The 24,685-nt window shown below is 37.3% G+C and overlaps 3 protein-coding genes across 8 annotated transcripts; all 3 read left to right on the top strand.

The window, feature by feature from the left end:
- The first annotated feature begins 510 nt into the window (after positions 1–510).
- Positions 511–4,121, top strand: LOC117492314 (cartilage intermediate layer protein 2-like). 2 transcript variants are annotated; one of them, XM_034142487.1, is made up of 8 exons: positions 511–536; positions 1,320–1,359; positions 1,467–1,500; positions 1,596–1,661; positions 1,888–2,059; positions 2,668–2,777; positions 2,887–3,061; positions 3,641–4,121. In XM_034142487.1, exons 2-8 carry the CDS (start codon positions 1,348–1,350, stop codon positions 3,738–3,740), a joined length of 669 nt encoding a protein of 222 aa, XP_033998378.1. In that variant the 5' UTR covers positions 511–536; positions 1,320–1,347; the 3' UTR covers positions 3,741–4,121. The 2 variants fall into 2 exon arrangements, with proteins under 2 accessions (XP_033998378.1, XP_033998377.1); XM_034142486.1 differs by lacking the exon at positions 511–536 and adding an exon at positions 990–1,036.
- A 4,085-nt stretch (positions 4,122–8,206) lies between these two features.
- On the top strand, positions 8,207–11,793 carry LOC117492232 (cartilage intermediate layer protein 2-like). Of its 3 annotated transcripts, none has more exons than XM_034142375.1 (8): positions 8,207–8,228; positions 9,004–9,043; positions 9,151–9,184; positions 9,280–9,345; positions 9,572–9,743; positions 10,352–10,464; positions 10,574–10,748; positions 11,328–11,793. In XM_034142375.1, the coding sequence occupies exons 2-8, from the start codon at positions 9,032–9,034 to the stop codon at positions 11,425–11,427; spliced, it is 672 nt and encodes a 223-aa protein (XP_033998266.1). In that variant the 5' UTR covers positions 8,207–8,228; positions 9,004–9,031; the 3' UTR covers positions 11,428–11,793. The 3 variants fall into 3 exon arrangements, with proteins under 3 accessions (XP_033998266.1, XP_033998267.1, XP_033998265.1); XM_034142376.1 differs by lacking the exon at positions 8,207–8,228 and adding an exon at positions 8,657–8,720 and having other exon boundaries at positions 10,352–10,461; XM_034142374.1 differs by lacking the exon at positions 8,207–8,228 and adding an exon at positions 8,657–8,720.
- An 8,648-nt stretch (positions 11,794–20,441) lies between these two features.
- On the top strand, positions 20,442–24,049 carry LOC117492231. Of its 3 annotated transcripts, none has more exons than XM_034142372.1 (8): positions 20,442–20,463; positions 21,247–21,286; positions 21,394–21,427; positions 21,523–21,588; positions 21,815–21,986; positions 22,595–22,707; positions 22,817–22,991; positions 23,571–24,049. In XM_034142372.1, exons 2-8 carry the CDS (start codon positions 21,275–21,277, stop codon positions 23,773–23,775), a joined length of 777 nt encoding a protein of 258 aa, XP_033998263.1. In that variant the 5' UTR covers positions 20,442–20,463; positions 21,247–21,274; the 3' UTR covers positions 23,776–24,049. The 3 variants fall into 3 exon arrangements, with proteins under 3 accessions (XP_033998263.1, XP_033998264.1, XP_033998262.1); XM_034142373.1 differs by lacking the exon at positions 20,442–20,463 and adding an exon at positions 20,917–20,963 and having other exon boundaries at positions 22,595–22,704; XM_034142371.1 differs by lacking the exon at positions 20,442–20,463 and adding an exon at positions 20,917–20,963.
- The last annotated feature ends 636 nt before the right edge of the window (positions 24,050–24,685 follow it).

Below are 24,685 nucleotides of genomic sequence, written 5' to 3'. Positions count from 1 at the left end.
CAACATTAAACTGAATGTGTAACTTCACTGTTACTGATGCATGAAAATACTGAATTTCTCCACGGGGATTAATAAAGGTCCAACTTATCTTATCTTAAATATTGTATAAAATGAAATAAGTATATAATTTCCTGTCAGGTTCTCGAATAACAGTAACATAGCAAAATACAGAGAACAAAAAAGTAAGATGAACCCAACCTGAGTTTTCCCCTAAATAAGACACAAAGCAGGTGTACATGCATCCTCTTGGATTTACGTGTGAAACAGGTCCATTATATATAGGAGCTTTCAAAGTTACCACAGAAGAATGGTAGAGTTGAACACCTTATCTCCAATTATTGTATTCTCATTCAACCCCCATAGAATTTTAGAATTATTGTGCAAGGCGTATCTCGTTCAGTTTTTTTGAAAACTGCATTCTTGTTTTGAAACAAAACTGGTGATTCCAGTGGGGGGGGTATTTACTCCCCCAGCTGTATTTAAGGAGACAGGAGAGCACTTCATGAACCAAACTGTTCCACTGAGAGGTCCTGCTGGTGAGTCTCTTTTGTTTTTGCTGAGAAATTTAACATGCAACTATTTCTTTTTAATTCACTTTTTTTGAACTATTGATTTTAAAATAATGTGATTTTGTTGAATGTATGCTTAGATTGTAAATGTATTTAGTGTAAATGCTGAAATGCATTGGTATGCTTTTTGTTATAGCTTTCAACCTTTACACACATTTTCAGCATTAGTTAAAAGTCGTTTTTGTTACGGTTTTGTATTTATGTTTTCATTTTCCACCTTTGTTTTGAAATGTTTTCCTCCTTGTGTCTTCTCTGTTCCATCTTCCTGTGTTTGCCTTCCTGTCGTTAGTTTCCCTGGTGTGTCTGATTGTCTGATTGTGTTCACCTGTTGCCATTGTGTTTCTGCCTCCCTTACCCCAGCTGTGTCTTGTCTTGTGATTACCCCTCTCTGTATTTAGTCTTGTCTTCCCCTGTGTGCCTTGTCGGTTCATTGTTGGTTTTTCCTGTCTCCCTCCATGTCAGTCACGGTCAGTTTTGTTTGTATTCGCTACCTTGTGCTATCTATGTTTTTTCATGCCTTGTTTTTGTGCTCATCGGCTTTGGAATAAAGCTCGCCTTTTGTTTATAGACCTTTTTCCTTTTTGAAGTCTGCATTTGGGTCCTACCCTTTCCACGCTACCTAACAGTTTTCTTGTTAAAACTGAAATAAAATAGAAAGTTCATCTCACATTCTTTTTATTTCAAGTAACTCCTTTTATTTTGATAATGCTCATGTTGATTTAAATTCCTTATTCCAAACTTCCCTTACAGTTTTAAAGGTCCCTGATCCTCTGCAACCATGATCAAATTGGTAATGTTTGATTTTGGATTATATTTCCTTTCATTCTATGTAGATTTACAAGTTCTGCATATACAGTATGTCATAATAAACTTTACATTTTGTATTTTCTCCGATAGTTAAGTGTTGCCATTTTTGCCACATTGTTCTTGGGTAGGTTGATTATAACAATTAGATGATCATATTTGTATTTCACCGGGAATATACAAAGTCACAGTTTGTAACATTTGTCTCTTAACCTTTACCAGAAAGCCACCAGGGGGTTCCCGATCCAGAGATTATGCCCGCTCCACGAGATCCAGTGGTGAACCCAAGTAAGTAATTGTTTAAACCATTCAGTGGCTCCCTTTGTTAAGAGACATTTCTGACACTCATAATTATGTTTATTTTGTATTCTATTTAGAACTTCCCTGCGACTATCCCACCCACATTCTTAAGCAAATCATACCTATTGACACTTCACAAATCCCAACATGTGCTATTTCAGTAATGTTTTAAATGTATTGTTGCTTACCTATCATTTGAAATGCCCATGTCCAGAATGCTGGACTGACTGGTTTGACAGAGATGACCCCAGTGGATCTGGAGACTGGGAAACCTTCAACAGACTTTATAAGGATAACCCTGGAAAGATCTGCCCCAAACCACAGGGTATAGATGTCACGACTCTCTCTGGACTCGGTGTGATCGAAACAGAGGAGGTGATTTATAAGTAAGTGCTCAACAAGTAGGAGTAATTTGAATGTTTGATGTGATGGTTAATACTGTATTCTACTGAATGTGTTGCTACTGCATATGTTTGTGTACCTGGTGACACCAAATTATATTTCAACATACTAGTTTGCTCTATTGACTAGCCATATACCTGGTAACCAATGAGCAATGGGAATTAGTAGAGGGGGTTCAGTCAGTTGCCAGTCACAATTGTACAGTACTGGGTATATTTTAAATCAATTATCTTTCTCACAAGCCTTCAGTGTTTTGTACTACACACTAGTTGAGCAAAACTCTGGCTTTGTGAGGGTGTACTTAGGAACAGTGTTGAATTGATTTAAATGTTAATGTTGGCTTGCCAAAGTGATTACACTTATTCCTGCGGGGGACAAGAATGTGTTTACTGAATGAAATTGCTATCCATCCAATCTGTTAAAACGCTCAAAACCGCTCTTGTCAACTTCCTGTTGGCACTGGAGGAAAAGCCTAAAAAATAAGGAAGCATTTATCCTTCAGGGAACAGGAATGTCTGTACAGAATCCCCATGGCACCCTATCAACATTTTTTGGGAGATATTTCCATCTGGACTAAACTTTTTAATTTCAGAAATGACGTCACTTCAGGATTCGTCTGCAGAAACCGTGATCAACCCAGAAGGCAGAGGTGCAGTGACTACCGTGTTCGTTTCAGCTGCCATCCCCCTTTCTGTGGTGGAGGTAAGAGCACACCACACTGTATAAGCACTCTCTTGTATAAACATTCATTTAGGAGAGTTTTACAGCTTCCTACCCAGTCGTCCTCTCACTCTTTTATTGCTCCTTGCAGTGTGCTGGACCGACTGGTTTGACCGTGACGATCCCAGTTACACAGGGGACTGGGAGCTTTTGAGTTACCTGAGGAAAGACAACCCAGGAAAGATCTGTGAAAACCCTCTGTACATTGAGGTCGTTACCACGGACACGATAACCCCAGCCACCTCCACAGGGGAGAACTTCTATATGTAAGTTGCCTCATTGAAATAATGCAAATGATTATTTAACCACATCCCAGGAATACATCGGTACTTCTGAACATTAAAAACTGCTTACAAGTCACCCACATGTGCTGCCTGGAGCTACACCTATACAGTGAATAGAAACTCTGTACATGGACATTTAATTGACATTAGAAGACATGTCATTGTATTGGATATCGAGATATTTAATATTACAAACAAAGTTCCACCTAATGTTTCTTTTATTATCTTTTATTTTTAATGACTGATTTTTAAATGCCATTTTCTTAATGTCTTCCATTTTTGTAAAGCACTTTGAATTGCCTTGTGTTGAAAGGTGCTATATAAATAAACTTGCCTGCCTGACAACAAGAACAAATATGATAATTGAAAGGGTTGTAGAGGTTTATTTGAACTAGCATCAATGTACTTTAACAAACTACATTGGGTTTATATCAGAGCTAAACATGAATTATGGTTTAAGCAACATATGCAATTTAAAATATGTTTTTGTTTGCTTTTCAAATTGGTTTTCTTCATATAACTATCGAACTGATTCATTTAATAATTGGTATTGTTTTTCAGCTTCAATCCGACTCAGGGATTTGTTTGCCGCAACAAGGACCAGAGAAAGGGCATGTGCCGTGACTACAAAATTCGCTTTGGGTGCCTGTGCAAGAAATAAGCTGCGACTCCACAGCAAACATCCAACAAGAATATGAAGCTTCGATTGCTTTAAATGTTGTCCTTTTCTCTTTACCTTTCTATTTGATATCTTACTTTGCCTGATGGAAGAAGTTCAATAGACCTTTTTTACGGCAGACATGTTGACTTGTAGCAGTAACAGGACCATGAAGCCTTATCAGCTGATTAAAACTGAGCTTTATATCGGAGTATGTTTTACGCCTGTACGTTTACCAACATGTGTTCTGAGTTCAAATGCCTCATGCCATGTGCTTTATCAATTTTCTTTTCTTTTTCTAGTGATTATGAAATCATTGTCTTGTAATGTAGGAAATAAATCCACATCAAACAGCAATAAAACTGCTACTAATGAGCAAATCCATTTTGTCATTAAGTTATTGCTCATAACCACTCTGCCTAAGATTGTCTTCACATGCTTACATGAAGTTGTAATTTGGAGTGAATAATGCAGAATTTTGTGTTTTCAACATATGGTGGGAACTGATATGATATGATATGAGGTACTCAATAGCATGTTAGCAGCAATATGGGAATGTTTAAAAAAGCAGTGAATCTGAATTTAATATTAAAATACACGCATGCACTAACAAGCAACCAGGCACACATGGTTTCCCAACCTATAGCTTCCTGTATCAAAAAATAGTTTTTCGGAATTCGGGTGTTTTGTTTGATTTTTAATGAACACAGTCTTGGCTTTCAGAATATGAAAAATATTATTTCCAAAATCTCACGATAAATACATTTTTAAACTTGTGAAGGGAAGATGGCACATCTCACTCACTCTGCTCTTCCGCAGCGCTGCTCCCCCTCCCTCCGGCTGAAATTATGAATGTAAGGCGTATAGTAATCATAGATAACACAGCAGGGTCCGTGACAGTTTGTTTTCATCTAATTTCAAATAAACAAAGTCTTGGCTTTCAGAATATTAAACTTGTTTTGGCAAATTCAGATGATAAATACAACTTTGAAGCTTGTGACGGCATAATTACAAGCGGAGAACGGAGTAACTTAACGTCACAGCAGGCATAACAACAGCCGGTGTTTCTCCTGAGTGTTTTCCCCGGGAAACAAACACAATACACAGAAATGCAAAAATACACAAACACACACACATACATACACACACACTAGCGAGCTTCCCCCAGACCAGTAATCCAGTGTGACACATGGCCAAGACGCAGGAGAACTCGCCGATGCAACAGTCGATGTCGGTGTCGGCGAGTTCTCTGGTGACTGCCTGGTGTGTCAGGGCCTTTAAAGGCAGCTCATTGTGGATTAGCCTCCCAACTGAGATACGGGATTATCCCACTCTCAATAGTTTTAAAGGACAACTCAAAGAATGGTTGAGCAACAAACAGACGTGTAATCACCGCTAAATGCACTTTTATACAGGGGTATCTACTCTTGCACTTTATGTAGCACTTTTATCTTATCTTGCACTTTATATATCATAGCTGCTACATTGTACTGCCATGTATGCTGCTCATGCTCTTCCTGCATATCATGTATTTATTTTTGCTATGTATATAAATGTCATGTTCTTATATGTTGTATAACGGGACTAAGGATGGAAATAAACTCAAAGCTAAAATCCGGCTCATTTACACTTGTAAGCATTATTTTTGTTTTAAAGTGTTCATCAATGTGCACTGTCCCGGTTCAAATAAACGATTAAATGAAATTCAAATCAGTTTGTTCAGGAGAATCAATTTAAATAAAAGTGCTTATAGTTTGTGGAGGAAAATGTCCTAACCTGCTCTGCAGCATACTTTTTTGACCCCACTAACCTGAACTCTGACTGGTTCAGCAGCATTTTCTATCTTCTGTGCTCAAATAATTTTTGACGAGCGGCCTCCCAGGTTTGACTGGAAAGATGGGTTTTCATATGGCAAGCTGATTCAGCTTTGATTAATTTCTGGAGGATATCAAAAAATCAATACTAGTAATAATGTTTATTTCTGGTATCAAAAATAGAATTTTACCTGGTTAAAATGCAAATTCTTTCTTATCACAAATTCAATTGTAACTAGTTGTAATGTGTATTTCTGATATCAGAAATGGGATTTTAACTAATGAGATTTGCATCATTTTTCTCATTCATTTCAATGGGAGTTGGAATTTGAACTAGTTCAAATGCCAATTTCTGATATCAGTAATTCAATAGTTGATATCAGAAATACAATTTGAACTAGTAATAATCATTTTTTGATATCAGGAATTCAATTGTTAATAGTTATAATTTCATTTTTATTTATAACTAGTTACAATTGAATTCTTGATATCAGAAATGTGTATTTGTACTAGTTCAAATGTAATTGTAACTAGTAACAAATGAATTACTGATATCAGAAATTGGCATTTGAACTAGTTCAAATTCCAACTCCCATTGAAATGAATGAGAAAAACGATGCAAATCTCACTAGTTAAAATCGCATTTCTGATATCAGAAATACGCATTACAACTAGTTACAATTGAATTTGTGATATCAAGAATTTGCATTCTAAATAGTTAAAATTCTATTTTTGATATCAGAAATAAACATTATTACTAGTAAGAATTGATTTTTTGATATCCTCCAGAAATGAATAAAAGCTAAATCGGCTTGCCATAGGGGGAACGGAAAGCATTTCCCGGCATCAGTAAGAGTTCTATGAACGCGTTGAGCAGCATTTCCCCTCCTTCCTGACAGTAAATGTTTTAACCTGTTATGGCTATTACATTTTTAAGAGTATACATAGGTAGTATGTAAATAATTGTTCAGGAGATAATCCTGTTTCCCCGTAAGGTAGATTCAAGATTCAAGATTCAAGGCTTTATTGTCATGTGCACAGTAGCTACAGTGGCAATGAAAAATGTATGTCAGGCTCCTCCAACAGGGCAACATGAATATAGGACATAAAACACATAAAATAGTGCAAGAGAATGTTTTGAAATATGCAAGTAAATACAAATAAAATAGAATAGAAGTAGAAAACTAAGCATGAAACTTAGGATGGACCTTTTCTATTGAAATAAAAGTGCTTATAGTTTAACGCTTGTCAGAGCTTCTACCTTACCTGATGTTTTCCTTATTGCATTAAAGGATAGTTATTGAAAACTCCTTCACATCTGAGCTCAATGTCTCTAAAAGTCCCATTTAAACTTATTTGATTGGTTACTCATTATTTTGAATCCTTCATCCATTTAACACGTTACCACTTTCCAACAATTTAAATGACTTAAGCTGCTTTTATCTGTATTTCCTACTTATGTTTAATAATTGATATTCTGTAATATGAAGTTTCCCCATCAGGCCGCTGCTTTAAGAGAAAAAGTTCTCACTGAACCTGCCTGACTAGAGAAGTGAAGTAATGGTAACTGGAAGCAGAAATGTATGGAGGGAAAGTTTCCTAACCTGCTCTGCAGCGTACTTGTTTGACCCCACTAACCTGAACTCTGACTGGTTCAGCAGCATTTTCTATCTTCTGTGCTCAAAGTATTTTTGATGAGCGGCCTCCCAGGTTTGACTGGAAAGATGGGCTTTAAGAGGTTGTTTTGTACAAAATCAAGACCTTTGATCCAACTCTTAATTGGAACACCTTTTCTGGAATAACAAGTAAGCAGCAAGTAGCATTTCCTGGCATCAGTAAGAGTTCTAGATGAACACGTTAATAATTAATGATTAATGATCTGAACACACTTTCATTTTCACATCTTTCAAATATTAGGAGTTTTATATACATTTCAAACATGATGGGTATTTGAACTTTTGATCGACATTCATGTCATTCAGTGTTGTGTGAGCACCGCTGACCTCAAGTTGCCCCTTTTTCTCTGGCTAATCAATAGACCTTTGATCACAATCTTAATTGGAACAACTATTCTAAAATACTAAAGTAGTAAAAAGGGGTGTAGCAGCGGATAATGCATCCATCATTTGTGTAACCCAACCCCAACATTAAACTGAATGTGTAACTTCACTGTTACTGATGCATGAAAATACTGAATTTCTCCACGGGGATTAATAAAGGTCCAACTTATCTTATCTTAAATATTGTATAAATGAAATAAGTATATAATTTCCTGTCAGGTTCTCGAATAACAGTAACATAGCAAAATACAGAGAACAAAAAAGTAAGATGAACCCAACCTGAGTTTTCCCCTAAATAAGACACAAAGCAGGTGTACATGCATCCTCTTGGATTTACGTGTGAAACAGGTCCATTATATATAGGAGCTTTCAAAGTTACCACAGAAGAATGGTAGAGTTGAACACCTTATCTCCAATTATTGTATTCTCATTCAACCCCCATAGAATTTTAGAATTATTGTGCAAGGCGTATCTCGTTCAGTTTTTTTGAAAACTGCATTCTTGTTTTGAAACAAAACTGGTGATTCCAGTGGGGGGGGTATTTACTCCCCCAGCTGTATTTAAGGAGACAGGAGAGCACTTCATGAACCAAACTGTTCCACTGAGAGGTCCTGCTGGTGAGTCTCTTTTGTTTTTGCTGAGAAATTTAACATGCAACTATTTCTTTTTAATTCACTTTTTTTGAACTATTGATTTTAAAATAATGTGATTTTGTTGAATGTATGCTTAGATTGTAAATGTATTTAGTGTAAATGCTGAAATGCATTGGTATGCTTTTTGTTATAGCTTTCAACCTTTACACACATTTTCAGCATTAGTTAAAAGTCGTTTTTGTTACGGTTTTGTATTTATGTTTTCATTTTCCACCTTTGTTTTGAAATGTTTTCCTCCTTGTGTCTTCTCTGTTCCATCTTCCTGTGTTTGCCTTCCTGTCGTTAGTATCCCTGGTGTGTCTGATTGTGTTCACCTGTTGCCATTGTGTTTCTGCCTCCCTTACCCCAGCTGTGTCTTGTCTTGTGATTACCCCTCTCTGTATTTAGTCTTGTCTTCCCCTGTGTGCCTTGTCGGTTCATTGTTGGTTTTTCCTGTCTCCCTCCATGTCAGTCACGGTCAGTTTTGTTTGTATTCGCTACCTTGTGCTATCTATGTTTTTTCATGCCTTGTTTTTGTGCTCATCGGCTTTGGAATAAAGCTCGCCTTTTGTTTATAGACCTTTTTCCTTTTTGAAGTCTGCATTTGGGTCCTACCCTTTCCACGCTACCTAACAGTTTTCTTGTTAAAACTGAAATAAAATAGAAAGTTCATCTCACATTCTTTTTATTTCAAGTAACTCCATTTATTTTGATAATGCTCATGTTGATTTAAATTCCTTATTCCAAACTTCCCTTACAGTTTTAAAGGTCCCTGATCCTCTGCAACCATGATCAAATTGGTAATGTTTGATTTTGGATTATATTTCCTTTCATTCTATGTAGATTTACAAGTTCTGCATATACAGTATGTCATAATAAACTTTACATTTTGTATTTTCTCCGATAGTTAAGTGTTGCCATTTTTGCCACATTGTTCTTGGGTAGGTTGATTATAACAATTAGATGATCATATTTGTATTTCACCGGGAATATACAAAGTCACAGTTTGTAACATTTGTCTCTTAACCTTTACCAGAAAGCCACCAGGGGGTTCCCGATCCAGAGATTATGCCCGCTCCACAAGATCCAGTGGTGAACCCAAGTAAGTAATTGTTTAAACCATTCAGTGGCTCCCTTTGTTAAGAGACATTTCTGACACTCATAATTATGTTTATTTTGTATTCTATTTAGAACTTCCCTGCGACTATCCCACCCACATTCTTAAGCAAATCATACCTATTGACACTTCACAAATCCCAACATGTGCTATTTCAGTAATGTTTTAAATGTATTGTTGCTTACCTATCATTTGAAATGCCCATGTCCAGAATGCTGGACTGACTGGTTTGACAGAGATGACCCCAGTGGATCTGGAGACTGGGAAACCTTCAACAGACTTTATAAGGATAACCCTGGAAAGATCTGCCCCAAACCACAGGGTATAGATGTCACGACTCTCTCTGGACTCGGTGTGATCGAAACAGAGGAGGTGATTTATAAGTAAGTGCTCAACAAGTAGGAGTAATTTGAATGTTTGATGTGATGGTTAATACTGTATTCTACTGAATGTGTTGCTACTGCATATGTTTGTGTACCTGGTGACACCAAATTATATTTCAACATACTAGTTTGCTCTATTGACTAGCCATATACCTGGTAACCAATGAGCAATGGGAATTAGTAGAGGGGGTTCAGTCAGTTGCCAGTCACAATTGTACAGTACTGGGTATATTTTAAATCAATTATCTTTCTCACAAGCCTTCAGTGTTTTGTACTACACACTAGTTGAGCAAAACTCTGGCTTTGTGAGGGTGTACTTAGGAACAGTGTTGAATTGATTTAAATGTTAATGTTGGCTTGCCAAAGTGATTACACTTATTCCTGCGGGGGACAAGAATGTGTTTACTGAATGAAATTGCTATCCATCCAATCTGTTAAAACGCTCAAAACCGCTCTTGTCAACTTCCTGTTGGCACTGGAGGAAAAGCCTAAAAAATAAGGAAGCATTTATCCTTCAGGGAACAGGAATGTCTGTACAGAATCCCCATGGCACCCTATCAACATTTTTTGGGAGATATTTCCATCTGGACTAAACTTTTTAATTTCAGAAATGACGTCACTTCAGGATTCGTCTGCAGAAACCGTGATCAACCCAGAAGGCAGAGGTGCAGTGACTACCGTGTTCGTTTCAGCTGCCATCCCCCTTTCTGTGGTGGAGGAGGTAAGAGCACACCACACTGTATAAGCACTCTCTTGTATAAACATTCATTTAGGAGAGTTTTACAGCTTCCTACCCAGTCGTCCTCTCACTCTTTTATTGCTCCTTGCAGTGTGCTGGACCGACTGGTTTGACCGTGACGATCCCAGTTACACAGGGGACTGGGAGCTTTTGAGTTACCTGAGGAAAGACAACCCAGGAAAGATCTGTGAATACCCTCTGTACATTGAGGTCGTTACCACGGACACGATAACCCCAGCCACCTCCACAGGGGAGAACTTCTATATGTAAGTTGCCTCATTGAAATAATGCAAATGATTATTTAACCACATCCCAGGAATACATCGGTACTTCTGAACATTAAAAACTGCTTACAAGTCACCCACATGTGCTGCCTGGAGCTACACCTATACAGTGAATAGAAACTCTGTACATGGACATTTAATTGACATTAGAAGACATGTCATTGTATTGGATATCGAGATATTTAATATTACAAACAAAGTTCCACCTAATGTTTCTTTTATTATCTTTTATTTTTAATGACTGATTTTTAAATGCCATTTTCTTAATGTCTTCCATTTTTGTAAAGCACTTTGAATTGCCTTGTGTTGAAAGGTGCTATATAAATAAACTTGCCTGCCTGACAACAAGAACAAATATGATAATTGAAAGGGTTGTAGAGGTTTATTTGAACTAGCATCAATGTACTTTAACAAACTACATTGGGTTTATATCAGAGCTAAACATGAATTATGGTTTAAGCAACATATGCAATTTAAAATATGTTTTTGTTTGCTTTTAAAATTGGTTTTCTTCATATAACTATCGAACTGATTCATTTAATAATTGGTATTGTTTTTCAGCTTCAATCCGACTCAGGGATTTGTTTGCCGCAACAAGGACCAGAGAAAGGGCATGTGCCGTGACTACAAAATTCGCTTTGGGTGCCCGTGCAAGAAATAAGCTGCGACTCCACAGCAAACATCCAACAAGAATATGAAGCTTCGATTGCTTTAAATGTTGTCCTTTTCTCTTTACCTTTCTATTTGATATCTTACTTTGCCTGATGGAAGAAGTTCAATAGACCTTTTTTACGGCAGACATGTTGACTTGTAGCAGTAACAGGACCATGAAGCCTTATCAGCTGATTAAAACTGAGCTTTATATCGGAGTATGTTTTACGCCTGTACGTTTACCAACATGTCTTCTGAGTTCAAATGCCTCATGCCATGTGCTTTATCAATTTTCTTTTCTTTTTCTAGTGATTATGAAATCATTGTCTTGTAATGTAGGAAATAAATCCACATCAAACTGCTAATAATGAGCAAATCCCTTTTGTCATTAAGTTATTGCTCATAACCACTCTGCCTAAGATTGTCTTCACATGCTTACATGAAGTTGTAATTTGGAGTGAATAATGTAGAATTTTGTGTTTTCAACATATGGTGAGAACTGATATGATATGCAGACAGTAGGAGGAGCTCAATAGCATGTTAGCAGCAATATGGGAATGTTTAAAAAAGCAGTGAATCTGAATTTAATATTAAAATACACGCATGCACTAGCAAGCAATCAGGCACACATGGTTTCCCAACCTATAGCTTCCTGTATCAAAAAATAGTTTTTCGGAGTTCGGGTGTTTTGTTTGATTTTAAATTAACAAGGTCTTGGCTTTCAGAATATGAAACTTTTATTTCCAAAATCACATGATAAATACATTTTTGAAGCTTGTAAAGGGAAGATGACAGCTCTCACTCGCACTCTGCTCTTCCGCAGCGCCGCTCCCCCTCCCTCCGGCTGAAATTATGAATGTAAGGCGTATAGTAATCATAGATAACACGACAGGGTCCATTAGTTTGTTTTAATCTGATTTCAAATAAAGTCTTGGCTTTCAGAATATTAAACTTGTTTCGGCAAATTCAGATGATAAATACAACTTTGAAGCTTGTGACTGCATAATTACAAGCGGAGAGTGTTTTCCCCAGGAAACAAACACAATACACACAAATGCAAAAATACACAAACACACACACATCCACACACAAGCGAGCTTCCCCCAGACCAGTAATCCAAACGAAAATATTTTCCCTCCGTACTACTTTAATTTGCTCCGCTAATAATCAATCAGATCGATGGATTGAAGAGAAGAGGAAACTTTGAAGGCCTTTTTCTCAAAATTATTACTCGGTGACATTCATTATATAATGTGACATATTTTGCTTAATATTTGGAGTACAACAACAATCCTGATGTCATTAGAAAGCTAGGAATCTCCTCTTTCTAACAGTGTATACAACTCAAAATGTGTCTTCAGGTTAATGTGACTGATTTTGATAGAGCAGGTCACATATTACGGTAAAAAAGTTTGGCAAATCTTAAATAAACTATTAGGTAAACATACCAAACAGGAAAATAATGTACTAGAATTAAAAATCAATGATGCCCTGATAAAAGACCCTGCAGTGTTGGCCAACTCTCTAAATGAGTATTTCATAAATAGTGCTCTGGCCATTACAAAGCTCTTCCCGCCATCTGAGGTCTCACCTAGCCCCTCTGACTGTCGCATTCAGCAGCATTTTTTATCTTCTGTGCTCAAAGTATTTTTGACGAGCGGCCTCCCAGGTTTGACTGGAAAGATGGGCTTTCAGAGGTTGTTTTGTACAAAATCAAGTTTCAAGCAAGCTAGATATATCAAGTAAATGTGAAAGATGTTATTGTTGTGTTCATATTGAGGTTACGCTGACCTGAAGTTGACCCTTTTTCTCTGGCTAATCAACAGACCTTTGATCAAAATCTTGATTGGAACACCTGGAATAGGGGGGAACGGAAAGTAGCATTTCCCGGCATCAGTAAGAGTTCTAGATGAACGCGTTGAGCAGCATTTCCCCTCCTTCCTTACCGTACATGTTTTAACCTGTTATGGCTATTATATTTTTAAAGAGTATACATAGGTAGTATGCAAATCATTGTTCAGGAGATCATCCTGTTTCCCCCGTAAGGTAGATTCAAGTTTCAAGGCTTTATTGTCATGTGCACAGTAGCTACAGTGTAGATATGGCAATGAACAATTTAAGTCAGGCTCCTCCAACAGAGCAACATGAATCTATATAGGACATAAAACAAATAAAATAGTGCAAGAGAATGTTTTGAAATATGCAAGTAAATAAAAATAAAATAGAATAGAAGTAGAAAACTAAGCAAGAAACTTAGGATGGACCTTTTCTATTGAAATAAAAGTGCTTATAGTTTAACGCTTGTCAGAGCTTCTACCTTACCTGATGTTTTCCTTATTCCATTAAAGGATAGTTAATGAAAACTCCTTCAAATCTGAGCTCAATGTCTCTAAAAGTCCCATTTAAACTTATTTTATTGTTTACTATTTATTTTGCATCCTTCATCCATTTAACTAGTTACCACTTTCCAACTATTTAAATTACACATCTGGCCACAAAATGACAAGAGGTGACAAACACTCCAACCAGCTTCACATTACCCTGTTAAGCCCTGGGGCCTCATTTATAACGCCTTGCGTAGGATTGACGTAGGAAGGTTGCTTACGTAGTACAAAGCACAAAAATAGGTACATAAATGTTCCGCCATTTTCCGATTCACAAAACATTGCGTACCGGCGAGGGAAGTGCGTACGGCACTCCCTACGCCTGTTTCCCTTTATAAATCACAATCGACTCGTAACGCCCATATTTGCCTATACATAGTCAAAGAAACGCCCATTCATTCATTCATTCTGACTGACTGCATGAAGAAGATCGCAGGAAATTACGATAGAACAGCTAAAAAAGACATCTCGCACCGTGTCAGATTTTGGTTATTTTGGGGAGGTGGAGATAAATCATATTGTTTGGTGGATGCAGTTTGAACCAGAGTAGCAGCATGGAGGTCGGATCGTCACCAAAATAAATAAATAAGTGGTCCGAAAAAAGTTAATGACAAAAAAAATACACATAACCTTCCTCAGGCAGTGTGTTTGTACCGGGGACAGGAGACCCCCCCTTGATGAGAAACTAAGAAATGATCGGGGAATCCCTCCGGAGTGGAGTCATGACGACTGGATCTGAATTATTTTTGTTGTATTTGGTGGTTTGTGTTCCAGCTGTCGATCAGCAACTATATATCCATAATCCACCAGTTAAAGGAAATACAATGTGTTGTGTTATATTAGCTGTACAATTTACCATGGTGTTCTTAGTTTCCATACCTCCTGTGTTTTACGAGCGACTTATCAAGTCTTGGCAAACGGCATAAAACACGATTAAACGTGATAGTATATAAAACCATGCTCGTATCTACAACCTATAGAAATGCAAAACGGCGTCAGTTTAGACGTAATTCTGTCCTCCTGCTTACCGCATCATTTATGAGAAAACATTTCATAACATTAACACAACATATTCGAGGTGGTTTTAAATAGCATATCCGTATTTATTTATTTCTCCAAGTTATGTTTTTGTGTGCACTGAGGAGTCTCAAACAGGCGTTTGTTTAATCATTTTAAGATTGGCTTTAATCAATGTTTGAAAATGAATTCTTCATATTTGATAAATGAGAGGTAACATTTTATTTATGGTATTATTTCCACATATTTCTCTCCATTCTTCCTTCTGCCAACGGTGTCGCAGTTTCTCGTCTCTCCCGTTTTTGTGTGCTTAGTGCGTACGCATGGGTTAGAGTTTGCGTGGAGGACCGCACATTTTCCCGTCAAGTTAGTATTTTATAAATCGCAAACATTGCGTAGAAACTGGCGTACGCCATTTTTTGAGCGTATATCCCTTTATAAATGAGGCCCCAGAGCCTGTTTTTCAGGTCTCAGGCTCGAAAATGACATTCCCAGAACAAATGACCATATCTTCCCTTCTAAAAGGGTTACATTAATAATCTTTTTTCTCAAAGCAAGGTTACATCTGTGAGTTGGATGTAGAAGTGTCAGAATCAATATAGATTTTTTTTATTTTAAAGTAAATTCAGATTGAACACAGTAAAGAAATGTAAATTATAGCGTCCGTCCAAAGAATTACTTATAGTGAAAACCACCCTTGAATGATGGGATGGTAGACTAAAAGCTTTAGGAATCCAAACTACAACATATAATAAGTACCCTGTATCAAGATTGATGGAAAACAAGTGAAATTTGACCTTTTTAGAGAGATTTAGCACAAACCCCCACTTCTGGGGTCATTTGGGTGGAATTTCCATATCTCTGGCCCCCCTTGGTCGATTTTGATGATTGACATCTCCTTTTAACCGCTAGAGCCAATGGAATCGAGGGGAACTCCCACATACACACACACGTTACCAAATAAGGAGTGAGAGTGACGCGTAGCCAAAACCGGAAGCTGCGATAACTCTGGTGGCTACCATTAGTAGCTAATTTGTATTCTCCGATTTTTACTTAAAATGGAATTATGGATTATAAATAATTTTTTCAAAGTGACAGACACATTGGATTAACCTATGGATTAACCCTCAGCAGCGTTTGTATCGTGTTAATGCCATTGAACACGACTTTTGATCAGAATAACAGCTAAGGTGAGACGATGTCCCGTTTTTGCTCCGTAATGCTACGTGTTGTGATGTCTGTGTTTGCTTCCCCTGTCATGAGTTCTGATCGCTCAGTGATGATACTATACCTATATAATCTGTGGAGTCTCAGCATTAATCGGATATCTTGTATGTGCAGTTACGATAAGTAATAAGGGTATCTTTATCTTGAGTTCTGTGCCAAGTGGGTTAGCATTTTTTCGCTCAGGGGTCATTTAGATGCTTCTTATGAGACTTGTGTTTTGTTTTGGTAAAAATGGTTCGTATCGTCAGTTAGCTGAGATTCTTCCCGTTAATCTGGTACTACACATTAATAGGTTTTTAAATATTAAGATGCCCTGAGACACAGTTTTGTGAAAAAACACCCCGCAGCCCACTCCACTGCTCTCGGGCCCCAGTGTGAACTTGAACAAGACATTTTTGGAGGGAAGCAGAAAGTAGCAGTTCCCGGCACCAGTATGAAAGCGTCGAGCAGCATTTCCCCTCCTTTCTGACAGTGAACGTTTTAACCTGTTATGGCTCTTACATTTTAAAGAGTATATGTGACCCGCTGTATCGAAATCAGTCGGAAGTCGCAACGGCTCATTTCAAAATAAACGTTGCTATGCGTAAAAAACGAGTTTTTCGGAGTTCGGGTGTTTTGTTTGATTTTAAATGATCAAAGGCTTTCAGAATATGAAACTTTTATTTCCCAAATCACTCGATAAATACATTTTTGAAGCTTGTAAAGGGAAGATGGCACCTCTCACTCGCACTCTGCTCTTCCGCAGCGCCGCTTCCCCTCCCTCCCGTTGACATTATGAATGTAAGGCGTATAGTAATCATAGATAACACAGCAGGGTCCGTGACAGTTTGTTTTCATCTAATTTCAAATAAACAAAGTCTTGGCTTTCAGAATATTAAACTTGTTTTGGCAAATTCAGATGATAAATACAACTTTGAAGCTTGTGACGGCATAATTACAAGCGGAGAACGGAGTAACTTAACGTCACAGCAGGCATAACAACAGCCGGTGTTTCTCCTGAGTGTTTTCCCCGGGAAACAAACACAATACACAGAAATGCAAAAATACACAAACACACACACATACATACACACACACTAGCGAGCTTCCCCCAGACCAGTAATCCAGTGTGACACATGGCCAAGACGCAGGAGAACTCGCCGATGCAACAGTCGATGTCGGTGTCGGCGAGTTCTCTGGTGACTGCCTGGTGTGTCAGGGCCTTTAAAGGCAGCTCATTGTGGATTAGCCTCCCAACTGAGATACGGGATTATCCCACTCTCAATAGTTTTAAAGGACAACTCAAAGAATGGTTGAGCAACAAACAGACGTGTAATCACCGCTAAATGCACTTTTATACAGGGGTATCTACTCTTGCACTTTATGTAGCACTTTTATCTTATCTTGCACTTTATATATCATAGCTGCTACATTGTACTGCCATGTATGCTGCTCATGCTCTTCCTGCATATCATGTATTTATTTTTGCTATGTATATAAATGTCATGTTCTTATATGTTGTATAACGGGACTAAGGATGGAAATAAACTCAAAGCTAAAATCCGGCTCATTTACACTTGTAAGCATTATTTTTGTTTTAAAGTGTTCATCAATGTGCACTGTCCCGGTTCAAATAAACGATTAAATGAAATTCAAATCAGTTTGTTCAGGAGAATCAATTTAAATAAAAGTGCTTATAGTTTGTGGAGGAAAATGTCCTAACCTGCTCTGCAGCATACTTTTTTGACCCCACTAACCTGAACTCTGACTGGTTCAGCAGCATTTTCTATCTTCTGTGCTCAAATAATTTTTGACGAGCGGCCTCCCAGGTTTGACTGGAAAGATGGGTTTTCATATGGCAAGCTGATTCAGCTTTGATTAATTTCTGGAGGATATCAAAAAATCAATACTAGTAATAATGTTTATTTCTGGTATCAAAAATAGAATTTTACCTGGTTAAAATGCAAATTCTTTCTTATCACAAATTCAATTGTAACTAGTTGTAATGTGTATTTCTGATATCAGAAATGGGATTTTAACTAATGAGATTTGCATCATTTTTCTCATTCATTTCAATGGGAGTTGGAATTTGAACTAGTTCAAATGCCAATTTCTGATATCAGTAATTCAATAGTTGATATCAGAAATACAATTTGAACTAGTAATAATCATTTTTTGATATCAGGAATTCAATTGTTAATAGTTATAATTTCATTTTTATTTATAACTAGTTACAATTGAATTCTTGATATCAGAAATGTGTATTTGTACTAGTTCAAATGTAATTGTAACTAGTAACAAATGAATTACTGATATCAGAAATTGGCATTTGAACTAGTTCAAATTCCAACTCCCATTGAAATGAATGAGAAAAACGATGCAAATCTCACTAGTTAAAATCGCATTTCTGATATCAGAAATACGCATTACAACTAGTTACAATTGAATTTGTGATATCAAGAATTTGCATTCTAAATAGTTAAAATTCTATTTTTGATATCAGAAATAAACATTATTACTAGTAAGAATTGATTTTTTGATATCCTCCAGAAATGAATAAAAGCTAAATCGGCTTGCCATAGGGGGAACGGAAAGCATTTCCCGGCATCAGTAAGAGTTCTATGAACGCGTTGAGCAGCATTTCCCCTCCTTCCTGACAGTAAATGTTTTAACCTGTTATGGCTATTACATTTTTAAGAGTATACATAGGTAGTATGTAAATAATTGTTCAGGAGATAATCCTGTTTCCCCGTAAGGTAGATTCAAGATTCAAGATTCAAGGCTTTATTGTCATGTGCACAGTAGCTACAGTGGCAATGAAAAATGTATGTCAGGCTCCTCCAACAGGGCAACATGAATATAGGACATAAAACACATAAAATAGTGCAAGAGAATGTTTTGAAATATGCAAGTAAATACAAATAAAATAGAATAGAAGTAGAAAACTAAGCATGAAACTTAGGATGGACCTTTTCTATTGAAATAAAAGTGCTTATAGTTTAACGCTTGTCAGAGCTTCTACCTTACCTGATGTTTTCCTTATTGCATTAAAGGATAGTTATTGAAAACTCCTTCACATCTGAGCTCAATGTCTCTAAAAGTCCCATTTAAACTTATTTGATTGGTTACTCATTATTTTGAATCCTTCATCCATTTAACACGTTACCACTTTCCAACAATTTAAATTACTTAAGCTGCTTTTATCTGTATTTCCTACTTATGTTTAATAATTGATATTCTGTAATATGAAGTTTCCCCATCAGGCCGCTGCTTTAAGAGAAAAAGTTCTCACTGAACCTGCCTGACTAGAGAAGTGAAGTAATGGTAACTGGAAGCAGAAATGTATGGAGGGAAAGTTTCCTAACCTGCTCTGCAGCGTACTTGTTTGACCCCACTAACCTGAACTCTGACTGGTTCAGCAGCATTTTCTATCTTCTGTGCTCAAAGTATTTTTGATGAGCGGCCTCCCAGGTTTGACTGGAAAGATGGGCTTTAAGAGGTTGTTTTGTACAAAATCAAGACCTTTGATCCAAATCTTAATTGGAACACCTTTTCTGGAATAACAAGTAAGCAGCAAGTAGCATTTCCTGGCATCAGTAAGAGTTCTAGATGAACACGTTAATAATTAATGATTAATGATCTGTACACACTTTCATTTTCACATCTTTCAAATATTAGGAGTTTTATATACATTTCAAACATGATGGGTATTTGAACTTTTGATCGACATTCATGTCATTCAGTGTTGTGTGAGCACCGCTGACCTCAAGTTGCCCCTTTTTCTCTGGCTAATCAATAGACCTTTGATCACAATCTTAATTGGAACAACTATTCTAAAATACTAAAGTAGTAAAAAGGGGTGTAGCAGCGGATAATGCATCCATCATTTGTGTAACCCAACCCCAACATTAAACTGAATGTGTAACTTCACTGTTACTGATGCATGAAAATACTGAATTTCTCCACGGGGATTAATAAAGGTCCAACTTATCTTATCTTAAATATTGTATAAAATGAAATAAGTATATAATTTCCTGTCAGGTTCTCGAATAACAGTAACATAGCAAAATACAGAGAACAAAAAAGTAAGATGAACCCAACCTGAGTTTTCCCCTAAATAAGACACAAAGCAGGTGTACATGCATCCTCTTGGATTTACGTGTGAAACAGGTCCATTATATATAGGAGCTTTCAAAGTTACCACAGAAGAATGGTAGAGTTGAACACCTTATCTCCAATTATTGTATTCTCATTCAACCCCCATAGAATTTTAGAATTATTGTGCAAGGCGTATCTCGTTCAGTTTTTTTGAAAACTGCATTCTTGTTTTGAAACAAAACTGGTGATTCCAGTGGGGGGGGTATTTACTCCCCCAGCTGTATTTAAGGAGACAGGAGAGCACTTCATGAACCAAACTGTTCCACTGAGAGGTCCTGCTGGTGAGTCTCTTTTGTTTTTGCTGAGAAATTTAACATGCAACTATTTCTTTTTAATTCACTTTTTTTGAACTATTGATTTTAAAATAATGTGATTTTGTTGAATGTATGCTTAGATTGTAAATGTATTTAGTGTAAATGCTGAAATGCATTGGTATGCTTTTTGTTATAGCTTTCAACCTTTACACACATTTTCAGCATTAGTTAAAAGTCGTTTTTGTTACGGTTTTGTATTTATGTTTTCATTTTCCACCTTTGTTTTGAAATGTTTTCCTCCTTGTGTCTTCTCTGTTCCATCTTCCTGTGTTTGCCTTCCTGTCGTTAGTTTCCCTGGTGTGTCTGATTGTCTGATTGTGTTCACCTGTTGCCATTGTGTTTCTGCCTCCCTTACCCCAGCTGTGTCTTGTCTTGTGATTACCCCTCTCTGTATTTAGTCTTGTCTTCCCCTGTGTGCCTTGTCGGTTCATTGTTGGTTTTTCCTGTCTCCCTCCATGTCAGTCACGGTCAGTTTTGTTTGTATTCGCTACCTTGTGCTATCTATGTTTTTTCATGCCTTGTTTTTGTGCTCATCGGCTTTGGAATAAAGCTCGCCTTTTGTTTATAGACCTTTTTCCTTTTTGAAGTCTGCATTTGGGTCCTACCCTTTCCACGCTACCTAACAGTTTTCTTGTTAAAACTGAAATAAAATAGAAAGTTCATCTCACATTCTTTTTATTTCAAGTAACTCCATTTATTTTGATAATGCTCATGTTGATTTAAATTCCTTATTCCAAACTTCCCTTACAGTTTTAAAGGTCCCTGATCCTCTGCAACCATGATCAAATTGGTAATGTTTGATTTTGGATTATATTTCCTTTCATTCTATGTAGATTTACAAGTTCTGCATATACAGTATGTCATAATAAACTTTACATTTTGTATTTTCTCCGATAGTTAAGTGTTGCCATTTTTGCCACATTGTTCTTGGGTAGGTTGATTATAACAATTAGATGATCATATTTGTATTTCACCGGGAATATACAAAGTCACAGTTTGTAACATTTGTCTCTTAACCTTTACCAGAAAGCCACCAGGGGGTTCCCGATCCAGAGATTATGCCCGCTCCACGAGATCCAGTGGTGAACCCAAGTAAGTAATTGTTTAAACCATTCAGTGGCTCCCTTTGTTAAGAGACATTTCTGACACTCATAATTATGTTTATTTTGTATTCTATTTAGAACTTCCCTGCGACTATCCCACCCACATTCTTAAGCAAATCATACCTATTGACACTTCACAAATCCCAACATGTGCTATTTCAGTAATGTTTTAAATGTATTGTTGCTTACCTATCATTTGAAATGCCCATGTCCAGAATGCTGGACTGACTGGTTTGACAGAGATGACCCCAGTGGATCTGGAGACTGGGAAACCTTCAACAGACTTTATAAGGATAACCCTGGAAAGATCTGCCCCAAACCACAGGGTATAGATGTCACGACTCTCTCTGGACTCGGTGTGATCGAAACAGAGGAGGTGATTTATAAGTAAGTGCTCAACAAGTAGGAGTAATTTGAATGTTTGATGTGATGGTTAATACTGTATTCTACTGAATGTGTTGCTACTGCATATGTTTGTGTACCTGGTGACACCAAATTATATTTCAACATACTAGTTTGCTCTATTGACTAGCCATATACCTGGTAACCAATGAGCAATGGGAATTAGTAGAGGGGGTTCAGTCAGTTGCCAGTCACAATTGTACAGTACTGGGTATATTTTAAATCAATTATCTTTCTCACAAGCCTTCAGTGTTTTGTACTACACACTAGTTGAGCAAAACTCTGGCTTTGTGAGGGTGTACTTAGGAACAGTGTTGAATTGATTTAAATGTTAATGTTGGCTTGCCAAAGTGATTACACTTATTCCTGCGGGGGACAAGAATGTGTTTACTGAATGAAATTGCTATCCATCCAATCTGTTAAAACGCTCAAAACCGCTCTTGTCAACTTCCTGTTGGCACTGGAGGAAAAGCCTAAAAAATAAGGAAGCATTTATCCTTCAGGGAACAGGAATGTCTGTACAGAATCCCCATGGCACCCTATCAACATTTTTTGGGAGATATTTCCATCTGGACTAAACTTTTTAATTTCAGAAATGACGTCACTTCAGGATTCGTCTGCAGAAACCGTGATCAACCCAGAAGGCAGAGGTGCAGTGACTACCGTGTTCGTTTCAGCTGCCATCCCCCTTTCTGTGGTGGAGGAGGTAAGAGCACACCACACTGTATAAGCACTCTCTTGTATAAACATTCATTTAGGAGAGTTTTACAGCTTCCTACCCAGTCGTCCTCTCACTCTTTTATTGCTCCTTGCAGTGTGCTGGACCGACTGGTTTGACCGTGACGATCCCAGTTACACAGGGGACTGGGAGCTTTTGAGTTACCTGAGGAAAGACAACCCAGGAAAGATCTGTGAAAACCCTCTGTACATTGAGGTCGTTACCACGGACACGATAACCCCAGCCACCTCCACAGGGGAGAACTTCTATATGTAAGTTGCCTCATTGAAATAATGCAAATGATTATTTAACCACATCCCAGGAATACATCGGTACTTCTGAACATTAAAAACTGCTTACAAGTCACCCACATGTGCTGCCTGGAGCTACACCTATACAGTGAATAGAAACTCTGTACATGGACATTTAATTGACATTAGAAGACATGTCATTGTATTGGATATCGAGATATTTAATATTACAAACAAAGTTCCACCTAATGTTTCTTTTATTATCTTTTATTTTTAATGACTGATTTTTAAATGCCATTTTCTTAATGTCTTCCATTTTTGTAAAGCACTTTGAATTGCCTTGTGTTGAAAGGTGCTATATAAATAAACTTGCCTGCCTGACAACAAGAACAAATATGATAATTGAAAGGGTTGTAGAGGTTTATTTGAACTAGCATCAATGTACTTTAACAAACTACATTGGGTTTATATCAGAGCTAAACATGAATTATGGTTTAAGCAACATATGCAATTTAAAATATGTTTTTGTTTGCTTTTCAAATTGGTTTTCTTCATATAACTATCGAACTGATTCATTTAATAATTGGTATTGTTTTTCAGCTTCAATCCGACTCAGGGATTTGTTTGCCGCAACAAGGACCAGAAAAAGGGCATGTGCCGTGACTACAAAATTCGCTTTGGGTGCCCTGTGCAAGAAATAAGCTGCGACTCCACAGCAAACATCCAACAAGAATATGAAGCTTCGATTGCTTTAAATGTTGTCCTTTTCTCTTTACCTTTCTATTTGATATCTTACTTTGCCTGATGGAAGAAGTTCAATAGACCTTTTTTACGGCAGACATGTTGACTTGTAGCAGTAACAGGACCATGAAGCCTTATCAGCTGATTAAAACTGAGCTTTATATCAGGAGTATGTTTTACGCCTGTACGTTTACCAACATGTGTTCTGAGTTCAAATGCCTCATGCCATGTGCTTTATCAATTTTCTTTTCTTTTTCTAGTGATTATGAAATCATTGTCTTGTAATGTAGGAAATAAATCCACATCAAACAGCAATAAAACTGCTATTAATGAGCAAATCCCTTTGTCATTACATTTGACTCATAACCACTCTGCCTAAGACTGTCTTCACATGCTTACATGAAGTTGTAATTTGGAGTGAATAATGCAGAATTATGTGTTTTCAACATATGGTGGGAACTGATATGATATGCAGACAGTAGGAGGTGCTCAATAGCATTTTAGCAGCATGTGGGAATGGACAAAAAAAGCAGTGAATCTGAATGTAATATTAACATACACGCATACCCTGTCTATCTACTGTATTAGTGTGTGTTTTCAGAGTAGTGTCCTCACAAATTCTCTCTGCTGACCTGAATCCCACCTCTGTCATGTTTCTCTCAGTCCAATGCTCCTGAAGGGAGCCCCCACCCACACTAGATCTTCAAATGTACAAACATAAGCACTACAGACACATACACACAGTGAGAGGAGCAGGGAGGTACAAGGTGATTCCTGTTCCCCCTCAACAGCGTCAATATTTCCTTGGGAGAAAAGCACTTGTGATAGGTGCTGAAAAGAAACTGCAGTGTATCGTACAGATTTTAAAATCAGGGGCTGAACATTTTCTCTTGCTTTGGGGAAACCCTGAGTTCTGCTGCTGTTTTGCAAATGCTTTCACTGCATCAATACTGCCCTTTTGGTGGCATTTAGTA

The sequence above is a fragment of the Trematomus bernacchii genome, unplaced genomic scaffold, assembly GCF_902827165.1.
Source record: "Trematomus bernacchii unplaced genomic scaffold, fTreBer1.1, whole genome shotgun sequence".
Taxonomy (NCBI): Eukaryota; Metazoa; Chordata; class Actinopteri; order Perciformes; family Nototheniidae; genus Trematomus; species Trematomus bernacchii.
This window is presented reverse-complemented; position numbering and strand designations above follow the sequence as displayed.